The 20,025-nt window shown below is 43.9% G+C and overlaps 1 protein-coding gene across 4 annotated transcripts in view; it reads left to right on the forward strand.

Annotated features, from left to right (window-relative positions):
• Positions 1 to 20,025, forward strand: part of LOC139371327 (voltage-dependent calcium channel subunit alpha-2/delta-2-like) — a 279,472-nt gene that overhangs the window by 242,383 nt on the left and 17,064 nt on the right. For 3 of the 4 annotated variants that reach the window (XM_071111658.1, XM_071111660.1, XM_071111656.1), the window contains 8 exons: positions 3,746 to 3,835; positions 4,718 to 4,783; positions 12,585 to 12,659; positions 12,931 to 13,005; positions 13,246 to 13,317; positions 16,420 to 16,491; positions 16,938 to 16,999; positions 17,864 to 17,940. In XM_071111658.1, coding sequence (XP_070967759.1) covers positions 3,746 to 3,835; positions 4,718 to 4,783; positions 12,585 to 12,659; positions 12,931 to 13,005; positions 13,246 to 13,317; positions 16,420 to 16,491; positions 16,938 to 16,999; positions 17,864 to 17,940 — 589 coding nt within the window. Of the gene's footprint in view, positions 1 to 3,745; positions 3,836 to 4,717; positions 4,784 to 12,584; positions 12,660 to 12,930; positions 13,051 to 13,245; positions 13,318 to 16,419; positions 16,492 to 16,937; positions 17,000 to 17,863; positions 17,941 to 20,025 lie in introns of all 4 variants that reach the window. The other variant, XM_071111659.1, reaches the window with a different exon arrangement.

A 20,025-nucleotide genomic window follows, 5' to 3' on the forward strand; every position in this document is an offset into this window, starting at 1 on the left:
TTCTAGAAGAATGGAGAGGAAGTCACAGGGAGAGATAGAGCTCACTTCTGTCTTCTAGAAGAATAGAGAGGAAGTCACAGGGAGAGATAGAGCTCACTTCTGTCTTCTAGAAGAATGGAGAGAAAGTCACAGGGAGAGATAGAGCTCACTTCTGTCTCATAGAAGAATAGAGAGGAAGTCACAGGGAGAGATAGAGCTCACTTCTGTATTCTAGAAGAATAGAGAGGAAGTCACAGGGAGAGATAGAGCTCACTTCTGTATTCTAGAAGAATAGAGAGGAAGTCACAGGAGAGATAGAGCTCACTTCTGTCTTCTAGAAGAATAGAGAGAAAGTCACAGGGAGAGATAGAGCTCACTTCTGTCTTCTAGAAGAATGGAGAGGAAGTCACGGGGAGAGATAGAGCTCACTTCTGTCTCTTAGAAGAATAGAGAGGAAGTCACAGGGAGAGAGAGCTCACTTCTGTCTTCTAGCAGGTCTCAGTGAGACAGAGGCTTTCAAATCTGCTGTGTTGCCTAATCCACCCCTCCTCTAGTCCCTCCATTACACTACCCCCACACACACACACATAGCTGATGCAGCCTGAATGGCACAGTGTACTTAGTAACACATAGCTGATGCAGCCTGAATTTCACAGTGTACTTAGTAACACATAGCTGATGCAGCCTGAATGGCACAGTGTACTTAGTAACACATAGCTGATGCAGCCTGAATGGCACAGTGTACTTAGTAACACATAGCTGATGCAGCCTGAATTTCACAGTGTACTTAGTAACACATAGCTGATGCAGCCTGTGTTTCACAGTGTACTTAGTAACACATAGCTGATGCAGCCTGTGTTTCACAGTGTACTTAGTAACACATAGCTGATGCAGCCTGTGTTTCACAGTGTACTTAGTAACACATAGCTGATGCAGCCTGTGTTTCACAGTGTACTTAGTAACACATAGCTGATGCAGCTTGTGTTTCACAGTGTAGTTGGACAAACAGACAGGATGCTAGTTGGTTGGCCTGGGCCAGGCATGTAAAGTAGTCCCTGGTTGTAGCAACGCAATAACCCATAGAACGGTAAGCTTGGACCCTGGCCCCTGGACCCTGGACCCTGGACCCTGGACCCTGGCCTCTACCTACGTGTTGCTCTGTTTCCCTTGGACCTCCTCAGCCTTTTTTTCTGGCTGACTTTTATGTTCGCTAAATTGTTCTAGTCAGGTGTAACATTTCCCCTATATCCTGTGAAAAGGTCTGCCTGTCATCATCCTGATGAAATATCTCCCTGTGGCGAGAGCGTTAAACGAGAGTTTTAGTGAGATGATAATAGAATAGGTTACGCCTGTCAGCACCTCAGTGTTCAGGCCATGAATAACAAACGGTCAAAGGCACAACACTAAAACAGCACTGTTCTGTGTGTGTTCACACTGGGCAACCCTCCTTGGGTGTAAGATGGATACATAGACTGTTCTGGTAAGGGTTGGAGTGGTGCTATAATCGAATATACCATTATGTAAAAGGGGCATTATTTACTGACAATGTGAATAAGACCTCTTTTGCATAGTAAAAGGCGCTGCATGGTCAATCCGACATCTGCATTGGCCGTGCAACATTTACAGTGATACAGTCTCAGCAGAATTCAGGGCATTCATACTGTACTTCTTGCACTTCGTGGAGCAGCGCAGAGCTGTTGTGAAGGAAGTTATCAAGGAAGTGAGTTTGTGTTTATACAGGACCTCCCTCCCTCACCTACCGTCTACCAATCATGTCAATGCGGAGCTATACGGAGCCTCTGCATTTGGGAGGCGCACCGCAACCCTGTACAGGGCTCAATTTCGTCACACCCTCCATACAGTGTCTCAGACCACATTTTCGGATCAAGCGTGAATTGGCTTTAACTCCCTATTTTGTACACGTGATCAGCGCAGTTTAACTACCTAGATCTTTAGTTGGATTAGGATTGAATCTTCCTGAATTCCTCACCCACAATTGAGATATATTGGAGTTGGTGAAGCGGTCACCAAAGCCTGTTGTTTTCTGATGATCAATTTGAACAGAAACAGCAGGGACTAAGACGTTCCACTGACATCTAGGATCAAACTCCCAAGGTCCGAAGGTTTCCTTATCAGATTTGGGCGATCTGATCCCTGTCACACAGTCGCCGATTTCCCCCAATACCCAATAACAGCATTCCATGGATCAATAAATGATTCCAAAAACATCTTTGACGTTTTGAATCGATAAAATTAACCTACTGCTGTGGTTTATACTGTGGACTATTGTGGTTAACACAGAGAGATGTTTATGCTGTGCACTACTGTGGTTAACACAGAGAGGTGTTTATACACGGCTGTGGTTAACACAGAGAGATGCTTATACTGTACACTACTGTGGTTAACACAGAGAGATGTTTATACTTTGCACTACTGTGGTTAACAAGAGAGATGCTTATACTGTGCACTACTGTGGTTAACAAGAGTGATGCTTATACTGTGCACTACTGTGGTTAACACAGAGAGGTGTTTATACACGGCTGTGGTTAACAAGAGAGATGCTTATACTGTACACTACTGTGGTTAACACAGAGAAATGTTTATACTGTGCACTACTGTGGTTAACACAGAGAGATGTTTATACTGTGCACTACTGTGGTTAACACAGAGAGATGTTTATACTGTACACTACTGTGGTTAACACAGAGAGATGTTTATACTGTGCACTACTGTGGTTAACAAGAGAGATGCTTATACTGTACACTACTGTGGTTAACACAGAGATATGTTTATACTGTGCACTACTGTGGTTAACACAGAGAGATGCTTATACTGTGCACTACTGTGGTTAACACAGAGAGATGTTTATACTGTACACTACTGTGGTTAACACAGAGAGATGTTTATACTGTGCACTACTGTGGTTAACACAGAGAGATGTTTATACTGTGCACTACTGTGGTTAACACAGAGAGATGTTTATACTGTGCACTACTGTGGTTAACACAGAGAGATGTTTATACTGTACACTACTGTGGTTAACACAGAGAGATGTTTATACTGTGCACTACTGTGGTTAACAAGAGAGATGCTTATACTGTACACTACTGTGGTTAACACAGAGAGATGTTTATACTGTGCACTACTGTGGTTAACACAGAGAGATGTTTATACTGTGCACTGCTGTGGTTAACACAGAGAGATGTTTATACTGTACACTACTGTCGTTAACACAGAGAGATGTTTATACTGTGCACTACTGTGGTTAACACAGAGAGATGTTTATGCTGTACACTACTGTGGTTAACATAGAGAGGTTTTTATGCTGTACACTACTGTGGTTAACATAGAGAGGTTTTTATACTGTACACTACTGTGGTTAACACAGATAGGTTTTTATACACTACTGTGGTTAACACAGAGAGGTTTTTATACACTGCTGTGGTTAACACAGAGAAACAGTGGGAGATTGGCATGCTTGTGCCACGTGCCTCTGACACTCCTAATGTGTTTTTAGTAGCTGCTTCATATTGATGAATAATGGCCCTAAATGTCTTAAGACTGTCCACAGGCTTTACTGCTCAAGCCTGGGCTGCTTCTACTGTTGGCCCTCAGGTTTATATGACACTGAGATGACTTATATGGTATACGGTCTGATATACTACGGCTCAATTCAGGGCTCTAACCACCCAGTTTATAAAGCAATATATGGTGTGTGTGTGTGTTTGTCATTTCTCTGATGTGTGTGTTCTCCTCCTTGTCTCAGGAGTACCTGGATGTGCTGGGTCGGCCCATGGTGCTGGCTGGGCCCAAGGCCAAGCAGGTCCAATGGACCAATGTCTACCAGGATGCTCTGGTAAGCCACAAACTATCCCACTGATGAGTAGCTACACAAGTGTCACGTTACAGTACATTACTGTAATGTACTGTATTATCTATCTGTTTATTATCTATTATTGCTATATATAGCTTTTTTTATTGTTATTTTATTGTTTAACCTTTTGTTCTTAAAACTGCATTGTTGGTTAAGGGCTTGTAAGTAGGCATTTCCCTTCTACACCTGCTGTATTCGGCGCATGTGACAAACAAAATGTTATTTCATTTGATTTCATTCATTTCTGTTTTAATACTAAAACCATTGTAATGCAGTTTACCCGGGACTAGCCAAAAACTGAAACCCTTTAGAATTAGTGGCTTACAAACTTCTACTTTGAGTCCTACCTATAACATAGCTATGTTTTAGATTAAAAAACATCATATAAGGCCTCCTGAGTGGCGCAGTGGTCTAAGGCACTGCAGTGCTAGCTGTGCCACTAGGGATTCTGGGTTTGCAACCGGGAGACCCATGCGGCGGCGCACAATTGGCCCAGTGTCGTCCGTGTTGGGGAGAGTTTGGCCGGCAGGGATGTCCTTGTCCCATCGCGCACTAGTGACTCCTGTGGGGGGGCGGGTGCAGTGCATGTTGACACGGTCACCAGGTGTACAGTGTTTCCTCTAATTGGTGAGGCTGGCTTCTGGGTTAAGTGGGCATTGTGTCAAGAAACAGTATGCCTTGGTTGGGTTGTGTTTCGGAAGACGCAACCTTTGCCGAGTCCATACGGGAGTTGCAGCAATGAGACAAGACTGTAACTACCAATTGGATATCAGGAAAGTGATAAAAATGTTTAAAACATTATATAGATGCTAACACAACCTTCTGAAGTCCCATATACTGAAACGTTGATGTTTGTGTGTTCAGGGTCTGGGTCTGGTCATAACTGGGACCATGCCAGTCTTCAACCTCACCGCTGATGCAAATTCTCAGGTAAATATCAGCAGGAGCATGAAGCTCAGGGTTTACACTGATTAACAAATGAATAGACTTGTTATTGCACAGTTCATTTTCAAATGGTCTCAGGGCCATTAGTAAAAGTATTTCTGTCTTCTTTGGCTCTTTGAGGAACACGAATCAATACATAAACAGATATTGCATCGGTACTGAGCCATAACTTAGATACAGATTTCCCATTTCAGAGCAAACTGATTTGCATCATTGTAAAACAACAGGAATCCTGACTGCACAACAGTCCCTTCTGTGTCTATAACTCCCTAATGTTGGCCATCAGTCATGTCTAATGGCATCCTACCATCCTGGTGCACCGACCGACCGCAGGGCAACACTGACCCCCTGAGGTAGCAACAGGCCCAGCAGCTTTGAGAACCATATTTTTCTTAGAGCTCGGTGAGAGCGTGGTTATCCAATGGTTATTTAGCATACAACCTTCCCACAACATTCGGGGAATGGTGCAGGATAGTTGCTTGGCTCTGGAACATTCTCAACACATTTAAGGAACTTGACAAAATAACATTATTTTCTTGGTATTTCATTACTTTAACAGAATGTTTCCTAAAAGTTCAAACATGGTAACATTTTTGTTAATGTTCTAGGAACGTACTCCAACTGGTTTGACATTGGGAATGTTCTCAACTAGTTCAGAGAACGTTAAGAAACAATGTTATTCTGTGGGAATTTCAGTACTTCAGCATGGTTCCTACAGGTTTCCTCATGGTTCTATTTAAAGTCATGTTTTCAGAACATTAATAAAACGTTTAATAAAAACCACCAGAAAACATTTGCAAGGGCCTCCTGGGTGGTGCAGTGGTCTCGGGCATCGCAGTGCCAGCTGTGCCACCAGAGACTCTGGGTTCGTGCCCATGCTCTGTCGCAGCCGGCCGCGACCGGGAGACCCATGGGGCGACACACAATTGGCCTAGCGTCGTCTGGGTTAGGGAGGGTTTGGCCGGTGGAGATATCCTTGTCTCATTGAGAACTAGTGACTCCTGTGGCGGGCCGGGTGCAGTGCACGCTAACCAGGTCGCCAGGTGCACAGTGTTTCCTCCGACACAATGGTGCGGCTGGCTTCCGGGTTGGATGCGCGTTGTGTTAAGAAGCAGTGCGGGTTGTGTTTCGGAGGACGCATGGCTTTCGTCCTTCGTCTCTCCCAAGCCTGTACGGGAGTTGTAGCAATGAGACAAGATAGTAACTACTAACAATTGGATACCATGAAAAGGGGGTAGGTAAAATAAAAAAATAAAATAAAACATTTGCAACTTTCAAAGTTAAAAAGAGATACATTCTGTTTTCAGTGTCAACAAAACACTCTCTCTCTTGTTGAGTGTGTTCCGGTGTGTTGACCACGCCCACTAATAGGCCTCAGTTGATGTTAATGAATGCTTGTGGGGCAGCAGGTAGCCTAGTGGTTAGAGCGTTGGGCCAGTTACCAGAAGATTGCTAGATCGAATCCCTGAGCTGACAAGGTAAAAATATGTTGTTCTACCCCTGAAGAAGGCAGTCATGCAAATGACAGGGATTTGGGCCTGGTCTCAGAGAAGCAGTATATCCTTTGTGTCGGAAAAAAATAAAATCTTTGTCCAGTTCGAGGTGAGTAATCGCTCTTCTGATATCCAGAAGCCCCACTGTTCCTAGGCTGTCATTGTAAATAAGAATTTGTTCTTAATAACTGACTTGCCTAGTTAAATAGAAATGGGGTCTTTTTTAATCAACTAAAAAGCTTTGTTAAAAAACATTGTGGTGGGGCAGTGGACTAATTCTGTGGATAGAGAACAGAAGATCGTAGGTTTGAAGCTCACTAATAAAAAAATGTATGTGTTTGCATGATTAATGTCTATAATGAATGTCCATGTGTCTTATCTGTGCTTGGAGTTGAACACAGTTAAACTAAGCTAGCAGTGTTTTTAAAATTCTTATTGAAACATTCAGTGAAAGTTTTAAGGAAGTTATTCAAAAACCTCCAAATAAACCATAGAACTTTCAGCGAACCATAGTAAAATCTCCCTGTAACTTAAAAATGTATGTTCCCAGAACAGGTGAAATTTTCACCTCCGTTCTGTTTTACCGGTCAGGAAACTCATGGCTTCGTTCCTAGAACCAATGGGAAACCAAAAACGTACATTCCCACAACTTCCAAGGAACCAAATGTGCTAGCTGGGTAGTGCTGGCTTGAATGATTTCTTTCGAACATGGTTCCAGCAACTATGGTGGATGCATCACCAGGCCAGCCCAGTACAGCTCGGTTTGGTTTGGCTCCCTGTATTGTGAATCAGGCTTCAGTGTACTGTAGATGTACATCTTCTGTTTGTTAGCTCCCATTGAATCAACTATTCAAATCGAATGGAAAATATTGACTCTTGAGATAATCATGCATGACATTAGGACAATGGTACCGGAGGGGATGGCTGTCGTTTTACGGGCTGTGCTATTTTGTGTGTTTTTTTCACATTGTTTGTAACTTATTTTGTACATAATGTTGCTGCTACCGTCTCCTATGGTCGAAAAGAGCTTCTGGATATCAGAAGAGCGATTACTCACCTCGAACTGGACAAAGATTTTATTTTTTTCCGACACAAAGGATATACTGCTTCTCTGAGACCAGGCCCAAATCCCTGTCATTTGCATGAAGAAAATGCGTAAATATAGGGGGCGGAGACCGGGGTGCCTTGCGAGAATTAATTGGCGAGTGGGTAACCCCCTTTTATCATCCGTTCTATTGGCCAACTTGCAATCACTGGAGAATAAACTAGATGATATCCGTTCGAGACTATCTTACCAACAGGACATCATTTTTTTTTAATATATCTGATGTTTCACCGAGTTGTGGCTGATTGACATCACAGATAATATACAGTTGGCTGGGTTTTCCATTTATTTTTTTTAAAAAATGTTTCACCTTTATTTAACCAGGTAGGCTAGTTGAGAACAAGTTCTCATTTGCAACTGCGACCTGGCCAAGATAAAGCATAGCAGTGTGAACAGACAACACAGAGTTACACATGGAGTAAACAATTAACAAGTCAATAACACAGTAGAAAATTACAATTTTGCAGATTAACACTGGAGTGATAAATTATCAGATGGTCATGTACAGGTAGAGATATTGGTGTGCAAAAGAGCAGAAAAGTAAATAAATAAAAACAGTATGGGGATGAGGTAGGTAAAAATGGGTGGGCTATTTACCGATAGACTATGTACAGCTGCAGCAATCGGTTAGCTGCTCAGATAGCAGATGTTTGAAGTTGGTGAGGGAGATAAAAGTCTCCAACTTCAGCGATTTTTGCAATTCGTTCCAGTCACAGGCAGCAGAGAACTGGAACGAAAGGCGGCCAAATGAGGTGTTGGCTTTAGGGATGATCAGTGAGATACACCTGCTGGTGCGCGTGCTACGGGTGGGTGTTGCCATCGTGACCAGTGAACTGAGATAAGGCGGAGCTTTACCTAGCATGGACTTGTAGATGACCTGGAGCCAGTGGGTCTGGCGACGAATATGTAGCGAGTGCCAGCCGACTAGAGCATACAGGTCGCAGTGGTGGGTGGTATAAGGTGCTTTAGTGACAAAACGGATGGCACTGTGATAAACTGCATCCAGTTTGCTGGGTAGAGTGTTGGAAGTAATTTTGTAGATGACATCGCCGAAGTCGAGGATCGGTAGGATAGTCAGTTTTACTAGGGTAAGTTTGGCGGCGTGAGTGAAGGAGGCTTCGTTGCGGAATAGAAAGCCGACTCTAGATTTGATTTTCAATTGGAGATGTTTGATATGAGTCTGGAAGGAGAGTTTACAGTCTAGCCAGACACCTAGGTACTTATAGATGTCCACATATTCAAGGTCGGAACCATCCAGGGTGGTGATGCTAGTCAGGCGTGCGGGTGCAGGCAGCGAACGGTTGACAAGCATGCATTTGGTTTTACTAGCGTTTAAGAGCAGTTGGAGGCCACGGAAGGAGAGTTCTATGGCATTGAAGCTCGTTTGGAGGTTAGATAGCACAGTGTCCAAGGACGGGCCGGAAGTATATAGAATGGTGTCGTCTGCGTAGAGGTGGATCAGGGAATCGCCCACAGCAAGAGCAACATCATTGATATATACAGAGAAAAGAGTCGGCCCGAGAATTGAACCCTGTGGCACCCCCATAGAGACTGCCAGAGGATCGGACAGCATGCCCTCCGATTTGACACACTGAACTCTGTCTGCAAAGTAGTTGGTGAACCAGGCAAGGCAGTCATCAGAAAAACTGAGGCTACTGAGTCTGCTGATAAGAATATGGTGATTGACAGAGTCGAAAGCCTTGGCAAGGTCGATGAAGACGGCTGCACAGTACTGTCTTTTATCGATGGCGGTTATGATATCGTTTAGTACCTTGAGCGTGGCTGAGGTGCACCCGTGACCGGCTCGGAAACCAGATTGCACAGAAGAGAAGGTACGGTGGGATTCGAGATGGTCAGTGACCTGTTTGTTGACTTGGCTTTCGAAGACCTTAGATAGGCAGGGCAGGATGGATATAGGTCTGTAACAGTTTGGGTCCAGGGTGTCTCCCCCTTTGAAGAGGGGGATGACTGCGGCAGCTTTCCAATCCTTGGGGATCTCAGACGATATGAAAGAGAGGTTGAACAGGCTGGTAATAGGGGTTGCGACAATGGCGGCGGATAGTTTCAGAAATAGAGGGTCCAGATTGTCAAGCCCAGCTGATTTGTATGGGTCCAGGTTTTGCAGCTCTTTCAGAACATCTGCTATCTGGATTTGGGTAAAGGAGAACCTGGAGAGGCTTGGGCGAGTAGCTGCGGGGGGGGGGGGGGGCGGAGCTGTTGGCCGAGGTTGGAGTAGCCAGGCGGAAGGCATGGCCAGCCGTTGAGAAATGCTTGTTGAAGTTTTCGATAATCATGGATTTATCGGTTGTGACCGTGTTACCTAGCCTCAGTGCAGTGGGCAGCTGGGAGGAGGTGCTCTTGTTCTCCATGGACTTCACAGTGTCCCAGAACTTTTTGGAGTTGGAGCTACAGGATGCAAATTTCTGCCTGAAGAAGCTGGCCTTAGCTTTCCTGACTGACTGCGTGTATTGGTTCCTGACTTCCCTGAACAGTTGCATATCGCGGGGACTATTCGATGCTATTGCAGTCCGCCACAGGATGTTTTTGTGCTGGTCAAGGGCAGTCAGGTCTGGAGTGAACCAAGGGCTATATCTGTTCTTAGTTCTGCATTTTTTGAACGGAGCATGCTTATCTAAAATGGTGAGGAAGTTACTTTAATAGAATGACCAGGCATCCTCAACTGACGGGATGAGGTCAATGTCCTTCCAGGATACCCGGGCCAGGTCGATTAGAAAGGCCTGCTCACAGAAGTGTTTTAGGGAGCGTTTGACAGTGATGAGGGGTGGTCGTTTGACTGCGGCTCTGTAGCGGATACAGGCAATGAGGCAGTGATCGCTGAGATCCTGGTTGAAGACAGCGGAGGTGTATTTGGAGGGCCAGTTGGTCAGGATGACGTCTATGAGGGTGCCCTTGTTTACAGATTTAGGGTTGTACCTGGTGGGTTCCTTGATGATTTGTGTGAGATTGAGGGCATCTAGCTTAGATTGTAGGACTGCCGGGGTGTCAAGCATATCCCAGTTTAGGTCACCTAACAGAACAAACTCTGAGGCTAGATGGGGGGCGATCAATTCACAAATGGTGTCCAGGGCACAGCTGGGAGCTGAGGGGGGTCGGTAGCAGGCGGCAACAGTGAGAGACTTATTTCTGGAGAGAGTAATTTTTAAAATTAGTAGTTCGAACTGTTTGGTTATGGACCTGGAAAGTATGACATTACTTTGCAGGCTATCTCTGCAGTAGACTGCAACTCCTCCCCCTTTGGCAGCTCTATCTTGACGGAAAATGTTATAGTTGGTTATGGAAATCTCTTAAATTAAGTTCCTCAGTTAGGTGGTTAACAGATGGTTGTACTCTGACGTCCTTGGGTAGGTGGATGGTGTCTGCAAGGGCATCTAGGAATCTTTGGGTTGTCCGAGAATGTATTGCATGGCTTTTGATGATCCTTGATTGGGGTCTGAGGAGATCATTTGTTGTGATTGCAAACGTAATAAAATGGCCCTTACACAGCCTGGAGGTGTGTTTTGGGTCATTGTCCTGTTGAAAACAAATGATAGTCCCACTAAGCGCAAACCAGATGGGATGGCGTATCGCTGCAGAATGCTGTGGTAGTCATGCTGGTTAAGTGTGCCTTGAATTCTAAATAAATCACAGACAGTGTTACCAGCAAAGCACCCCCACACCATCACACCTCCTCCTCCATACTTCACAGTGGGAACCACACATGCAGAGATCATCTGTTCACCTACTCTGTGTCTCACAAAGACACAGCAGTTAGAACCAAAAATCTCAAATTTGGACTCATCAGACCAAAGGACACAGATTTCCACTGATCTAATGTCCATTGCTCGGGTTTCTTGGCCCAAGCAAGTCTCTTCTTCTTGTTGGTGTGACATTTTCAACCAGTCCCAACAGCCCCAACAGATGATGCAATCTCAAACGCACTCCGCACTGACATTTCCCACCTGGACAAAAGGAACACCTATGTGAGAATACTGTCATTGGCTACAGCACAGCGCCATAGTGCCCACAAATATCATCACTAAGCTAAGTACCCTAGGACTAAACACCTCCCTTTGCAACTGGATCCTGGACTTCCTGAATGGCCGCCCCCAGGTGGTAAGGGTAGGTAACAAAACATCTGCCACATCTGCACCATTGAGAGCGTCCTGACCGGTTGCATCAGCGCCTGGTATGGCAACTGTTCGGCATCTGACCGTAAGGCGCTACAGAGGGTAGTGAGTACGTCCCAGTACATCACTGGGGCCAAGGTTCTTGCCATCCAGGACCTATATTCTAGGCGGTGTCAGAGGAAGGCCCAGTCACCCAAGTCATAGACTCTTCTCTCTGCTACCGCACAGAAAGCAGTACTGGAGCGCCAAGTCTAGGTCCAAAAGGCTCCTTAACACCTTCTACCCCCAAGCCATAAGACTGCTGGACAATTAATCAAATGGCCACCCAGATAATTTACATAATTGTTTTTTTATCGTGTTACTTTTTATTTTATGTTTTACTTTAGTTTATTTAGTAAATATTTTCTTAACTCTATTTCTTGAACTGCATTGTTGGTTAAGGACTTGTAAGTAAGCATTTCACAGTAAGTGCAACACCTCTTGTATTCGGCACGTGACAAATAACATTTGATTTAATTTGATGCTGCTACAGATGTAATATCTTAATCTGATCACAATGTTGCAGGACAACTTTCCTGGTAATGCAGGAAATGTAAAACGAGTGTATTTGGGGAATGAAAAAGGCTTCTGAAGTTTGTAACTGCCTTCTTGATTTTCCCTTACAAAAAAAAATGTATGAACCCCTACAAAAAAAGATTCCACATAATAATTCACATTTCCTGTTGCTGCAGAATTATTTTCCTGCTGTAACAAACTGGCTAAAATTAAGATCCTATGTCGGTATGACAAATTGATTCAGTTCCAGGGTGTAGATATACATTAATCAGCTGGCATAAGGTGTAGATATCGATTAATCAGATGTACACATGGTAATAAATCACAGATGGTGAGGACAGCTTTCAGCAGTCAGTCTAACGCCCCTGTGTGTGTGTGTGTGTGTGTGTGTGTGTGTGTGTGTGTGTGTGTGTGTGTGTGTGTGTGTGTGTGTGTGTGTGTGTGTGTGTGTGTGTAGATGCTCATATAGTTGATCAGGAACCATTAACTGGAATGTTTTTATACAGACGCAGCTTGTCCTTGGTGTCATGGGGGTGGATGTTGCAATCAACGAAATTAAGAGGAAGACACCAACATACAGGGTACACACAGACACACACAGATGCATATACACACACACACACACACACACACACACACACACACACACACACAGACACACACACAGACACACACATACACGGACGCACACAAACACACACTGACACACACACACACACACACATACACAGATGCATAGACACAAACACACACACACACACAGACACACAGGCACACACACGCACACACACACACACACACACACACACAACACAGAAGCAGTGGTTCTAAGTCTTGTTTCTCTCCCTACAGCTTGGAGCCAATGGATACACCTTTGCGATCGACCAAAATGGCTATTTGCTCCTGCACCCCAACCTGCAACCTAAGGTAGGATCAAGACTGTCCTCTATGCATCCCATCCTGCAACCTAAGGTAGGACCCAGACCATAGTAATAGAATGAATAGAACAGGCTTCATTCTATTTCTATGTCCCAGATTTTCCTCCTGACTCCTCCTGACTCTTTTTCTACATCATTAGTATTCCTCTGTTCTGACTTTTTCTTGACTTTTCTACCCAGATACTGGTATTATTCCGTCTGTCTGATTGGCTGCCTGTCTGTCACTCAGATCATTAACTTCAGAGAACCTGTCACCCTGGACTTCCTGGATGCTGAGCTAGAGGACAGTAAAAAGGAGGAGGTAAATACAATTCAGACAACTAAACACCCACACATCTCTAACATTGTCATAGTTACTACAGCTGTGTGACAGTGGTTCAATGACCAAACCGTTAAATCAAATGTCACAGTTCATTTTTGTTACAGTTTTTTACAATCCCTTTGGCACTAATTTCGGAACCTTGATGTCATTTTTCAAAACTCTAGACACAAAACTCACAACCGATGATCAAAATGCAAATTTTTCCAAACTCTAACACTTTTTCCAATTGCTTGGATACAATACACATAAAGCTAAGATCATTGAACTAAAATCACCTGTTCAAAATGACACAACTTAACATGAAAGTATTACCATTTCGAAATGCAATTCACACATTACATCTGAGATGACTGTCTATTCATTTCATTACAATGATCTAACTATCAATTGATACAACTGCTCAAAATGAGAAGTAACTGTTGCATTACTCTTAAGCATAGTTTTATGGAAACTGACAAACAATATTCCATGTTTAGATCATGAAAGTTTCAGGATAACGAGATCCATTGACACCAATTACCGTGGAACATGAACCAATTGGACTACATTATCTATGGATGTAATATTTCATCATCATTCTTTATTCAGACACTGTGTCTATGGTCCCATGTACCACTTTTCCAGACCATGTTTTCAGATTTGACATTATTGTACACTCACTTTATTAGGTACACCTATCTAGTACTGGGTAGGACCCCCTTTTGCCTCCACAACAGCCTGATTTATTCATGGTGTTGTATGTTAAGAGATGCCCTTCTGCACACCACTGTTTTAAACAGCTGTTATTTGAGGATTTGTGGCCTTTCTGTTAGCTTGAATGAGTCTGGACATTCTCCTCTGACCTCTCTCATTAACAAGGTGTTTTTGTCCACAGAACTGCCGCTCACTGAATGTGTTTTGTTTATCACACCATTCTCTGTAAACTGTAGAGACTGTATTGCGTAAAAATCCCAGGAAGGCAGCTGTTTCTGAGATGCTGGAATCACCATGTGTGGCATCAACAATCATACCACGGTCAAAGTTACTTAGATTACGCATCTTGCCCGTTCTAATGTTAGGTCGAACAACAACTGAAGCTCTCTACTCTATATACTCTATATATTGAGTTGCAGGGAGCCACATGATTCGCTGTTCGAATGTAACCTTCCTTGATGGGCTAAATCAGGTCTGTAGAGCTGATGGCATGACCTATGTCATTGTGTGGGATAATGTCAGGTTCCACCATGCTCAAATGGTGCAAGCATGGTTTCAAGCCCATCCACAATTTACCACCCTGTACTTACCCCCATACTCTCCTTTCCTTAACACGATTGAGGAATATTTCTCCACATGGAGGTGGAAGGTATATGATAGGCTCCCTCACGAACAAGCCACCCTTCTCCAGGCCGTGGATGACGCATGCAATGACATCACGGCAGACCAGTGTCAGGCCTGGATTCACCATGCAATGACATCATGGCAGACCAGTGTCAGGCCTGGATTCACCATGCAATGACATCACGGCAGACCAGTGTCAGGCCTGGATTCACCATGCAATGACATCACGGCAGACCAGTGTCAGGCCTGGATTCACCATGCAATGACATCACGGCAGACCAGTGTCAGGCCTGGATTCACCATGCAATGACATCACAGCAGACCAGTGTCAGGCCTGGATTCACCATGCAATGACATCACGGCAGACCAGTGTCAGGCCTGGATTCACCATGCAATGACATCACGGCAGACCAGTGTCAGGCCTGGATTCACCATGCAATGACATCACGGTAGACCAGTGTCAGGCCTGGATTCACCATGCAATGACATCACGGCAGACCAGTGTCAGGCCTGGATTCACCATGCAATGACATCACGGCAGACCAGTGTCAGGCCTGGATTCACCATGCAATGACATCACAGCAGACCAGTGTCAGGCCTGGATTCACCATGCAATGACATCACGGCAGACCAGTGTCAGGCCTGGATTCACCATGCAATGACATCACGGCAGACCAGTGTCAGGCCTGGATTCACCATGCAATGACATCACGGCAGGCCTGGATTCGCCATGCCCGAAGATTCTTCCCAAGATGTTTGGCTAAGGAAAACATCCATTGTGATGTGGATGAGAACCTATGGCCAAATCCACAAGACAGGGTTGATGGAAATATAGAAGTACAGTAATCAACCCTTTGTTTTGCTTTTTACAGTAAGCCAGGTGAGGATCACTGCAGTGATGTTTTACAGTAAGCCAGGTGAGGAACACTGCAGGTGATGTTTTACAGTAAGCCAGGTGAGGAACACTGCAGGTGATGTTTTACAGTAAGCCAGGTGAGGAACACTGCAGTGATGTTTTACAGTAAGCCAGGTGAGGAACACTGCAGTTATGTTTTACAGTAAGCCAGGTGAGGAACACTGCAGTGATGTTTTACAGTAAGCCAGGTGAGGAACACTGCAGTTGATGTTTTACAGTAAGCCAGGTGAGGAACACTGCAGTTATGTTTTACAGTAAGCCAGGTGAGGAACACTGCAGTTGATGTTTTACTGTAGTTTTTTTCTTTTTTTGTAGCTAATTATTTTTGCTTTGATTCAAAGAAACCTATTAGGGATTTTATTGTATTTCATCAATAAATGTCATATTTTGTTCAATGATTCCACTGTGTCTGTAGTATTCTCTTTACTAGTCCTTTTACAGTGATGTATTTACGTGTAGTACCATAATGAAACATGTATCACATATTTTGTACTACAATATTTAATGATTGAACGAACACCTACACAGTGAAACTGTCGGTATGTTGTGTGTGGGTGATCTAAATTAATGTTCCTATGGCATTTCATGATAAATTAGTTATTTGAACCAATGATTTTGCAAGTGCAAGGTTTCTTTAAAGATATGAATGCACAATGCAATGTTTTGAACATTGGACAGCCTGTGTTACAAGTGATGACCGTTTTGAGTTTTGTGTCTAGAGTTTTGAAAAATGACCACTAGGTTCTGAAATTACTGCCAAAGTGATTGTAAAAAACTGTAAAGTATATGAAACTCTCCATCTCTTTTTTGCCTTCCTCCTGTTCTGTCTGTTTCTCTCTCTCCCTCAGATCCGTCGAGAAATGATTGATGGCAAATCAGGGCAAAAGAAAATCAAGACTCTAATTAAGTCAGTTGATGAGGTAAGTCATCAATATATGGCTCAGCCATGATCAATACGGGCACCATCCAGATATATGAGGCTTAGCCATGATCAATACGGGCACCATCCAGATATATGAGGCTTAGCCATGATCAATACGGGCACCATCCAGATATATGAGGCTTAGCCATGATCAATACGGGCACCATCCAGATATATGAGGCTTAGCCATGATCAATATGGGCACCATCCAGATATATGAGGCTTAGCCATGATCAATACGGGCACCATCCAGATATATGAGGCTTAGCCATGATCCATACTGGCACCATCCAGATATATGAGGCTTAGCCATGATCCATACTGGCACCATCCAGAATAACTGAGTAATGACAAAAATTCTAACTTGTACTGTAGTCCAGGTTGTGTTTGAGGAAGTGATTCTGGTGCTGATCAGGGTGATCTGATGTTGTTGTCTGATTTCAGAGGTACATTGATGAGGCCATGCGGACATATACCTGGACACCAGTGGAGGGCACAGATTACAGGTGAGTGCTAAACTACCAGCCTTCATCTGGATCGTAAACGAAACGGGGAGGGACTACCTGAACTTGCCCAATAAAAAACTTGTTTTGTTTGCAAAACATTTTTCGTTACAAAATGTTTCGTTACGGTTTGCAACGGTGTGCGCTAATGACTATGACCCTGGCGGTAAGACGGAGATCGGACCTGAAGGTATGAGTGAAATCCAACTTTCACCTGACCATAGGAGTGACATCATCTGACCTTGAACTGAGCCTGTGAATAAGGTATATAACCCTGTGATCTAGAAACTTGCTTTCCTGCATTAGTCATCAACCACTGGTGTGTGTACATTTAGAGAATACACTCAGGTTATTAATGTGCCCGCTGTCTACATAGTGGATTATTCACCTGAATCAACATTAAGACACTCCTTTCTCTTGCGAAAGAACACTAGTAGGATCCTAAACACAAATTAACTGCATGCTTTTTTCATTTTATTAATCTCCAAAACTAGGTTGAACGGTTAAGGTTGAATTATAATGATATTTCCTCCTAGCAACACTGCAAATTACATTTGATGATATTCAATAGTCCTAGAAATGCCTGATGAGGATTTTTACTGCATCTATGTTGGCTGGGAGCCAGCTGTTTGGTGTCTGAGCAATGACCCTCTCTTCAATTCTATAAGCACGTCATTAAGCTTGAACATTTGAACCTATTTTGTTGTGTGAGTGCAGGTTGTTCACACCTCCCAATTAGGGAATGATGTCATGTTTGTTCAAGGCTCTGTGTGTATTTGTGTGTGTTTGAGTGTGTGTGTGTGTGTATATATTAGGGCAGATATAATGTTATTCTGATGTGGTTGTGTGTCTGCCTCACCACTCCAGTCTAGGGCTGGTACTGCCCACATACAGTGAGAACCACATCAAGGCTAACCTGAGTGACCAGATCCTGCAGGTGCAGTGTAAGTACCAGGAGACACCCAACACTAGCCCACTCTCTCTCTCTCTTTTCTCTCTCTCTCCCAAATATGACCTTACGCCCCCCTTACTAAGTCAAGGGGGACCCCCCTGGGACCTCCCTGGGTCTCCGGCGAACACCATCGTAGGGACGATCAGAGTGGAGCACTCTATACCCCCCCTCTCCTCTCCTCTCCTCCTCTCTCCTTGCACCCCTCTCCTTCCCTGTGACAGTGACAAGGATATACTGGGAATGAAACCTTTTCTTATACAGCCTCCTTTATCTACAGCCCCCTCTATCTACCCTCTTGTCTTCATACTGTGCTGTTAACTATGGTGATTTTTTTTCTTCACAACTGTTGAAGAAAAAACCTGAACTAGCAGAAAGGTGAAAGCTGTGGTTTTACTGTGTTACTAAGGTGAAAATAATGGTGATCTTGTGCTATTTATTTTCTTTGCCAAATGCTCTCGCCTCTTCTCCACCAACAAGCAATGATTCTGAAGCGTATGTGTTCATAAACATGTATTTTTTAAAATGTTTCCAAACCCGTGAAAACAGGCATGCTTTTCACTCTTTTCTGTTAAGTTTTTGTTATGATTTGTAATGAGTTGTCTTCCTGTTGAGTTCCCTAGATATGTACCTTGTTGCTGTTTTGTATTCAGCTTTGGAATCATTCAGTAGATAAACTCCCATGGCCCATGACGAGGGTCTGTCCTTCCTTCCTCTGTGGGAGTTTGAGTTCAGTGGGTCTGAATGGGGACACCTGTTATCTCTCTCATGCTTTCTTTCTCCAGACCCTGTTGCTCCACTTTTTTCCTGGTTCTTTCTGTTACGTCTATTTCGGGTTTTCATGGTTAACTTTCACCGTGCCGGTTTTGTCCTTTACCGTTTCTTATTTCTTTCAGTTTCTCGACATTCTGATTTCCTATTTTTCTCATTCTGTTCAGTTTCTTGTTTGCTCTTGCAAAAAAGATGTTTGTTCTTCATTTATTTTCTTTCTCGTCTGTTTGACTTAATTGGTTTCTTTCTTTTGAGAAAGCAATATTTTTATTCAAATAATAATTGAATAAAATATTGTCTGTGACCTCCCTCCCCCTACCCCAAACCTTTCTTTTCTTGCTCACTACCTCTCTGATGGATCCACACAGTGCAATACACCAAGGGCAAGTATACTCCATATTGGTCCACGTTCCCTACCCTTACGTTCTTAACCTCCTCCCACCCTCGCTGACCCCACCCTCACCTGTCCCAGCCTGCTTGCCTCTGTTCCTGCCCATCTTGCCTTCAAGACCCTCCTCTTCCTCCTCTTCCTCCTCACTCTCCACCCACCCAAACACCCACCCACTCACCCACACTCCTGCTGCAGCTCAGACCCCATCTGTCTCAAGATGGCTCCTCCAGTCTCCAACCTCACCCCCACGTCTCTGGTGCTTCAGTCACACTCACAACACCTTCAAACACCCAAAGAAGACAGATATTATCCACGTTCTCTGTTAAAACCTCTGTATTTTGTCCTCTCTACACCTCCCCTCTGTGGATAGCTCTCTAAACTGGTTGTGTCACTTTACTATCCCTCTCTCTCTCTTTCCTTCTGTCTCCTCTCTCCATCTCTCTGTGTCCCTTTCTCTCACTATTTCTCTACCATCTCTTTATTCCTCCTTCTCTCTCTCTTTCCTTCTGTCTCCTCTCTCCATCTCTCTGTGTCCCTTTCTCTCACTATTTCTCTACCATCTCTTTATTCCTCCCTCTCTCTCTCTTTCCTTCTGTCTCCTCTCTCCATCTCTCTGTGTCCATTTCTCTCACTATTTCTCTACCATCTCTTTATTCCTCCCTCTCTCTCTCTCTATCTATCTGCTGTCTCGCGATGTCATTTTAGCTGAAAGGATGTCTTAACTCTCACACCAGTGTACAGGAGTTGAGGGAGCCGCCACCGGTTCCAAAAGAACGTCTTCCATATTAACTGTCCTCCCACTAGAGCAGGCAAAGCTCTACCTGTAATGATGAAGCATTGTTTGTCATTATAATGTAGTTAAACAAACTGAAGTTAACCCCATTGTTTTATTAGTATAACTGAGGCTGGTCCCATTTG

Source organism: Oncorhynchus clarkii, chromosome 17, assembly GCF_045791955.1.
Source record: "Oncorhynchus clarkii lewisi isolate Uvic-CL-2024 chromosome 17, UVic_Ocla_1.0, whole genome shotgun sequence".
In the NCBI taxonomy this organism is placed as follows: domain Eukaryota; kingdom Metazoa; phylum Chordata; class Actinopteri; order Salmoniformes; family Salmonidae; genus Oncorhynchus; species Oncorhynchus clarkii.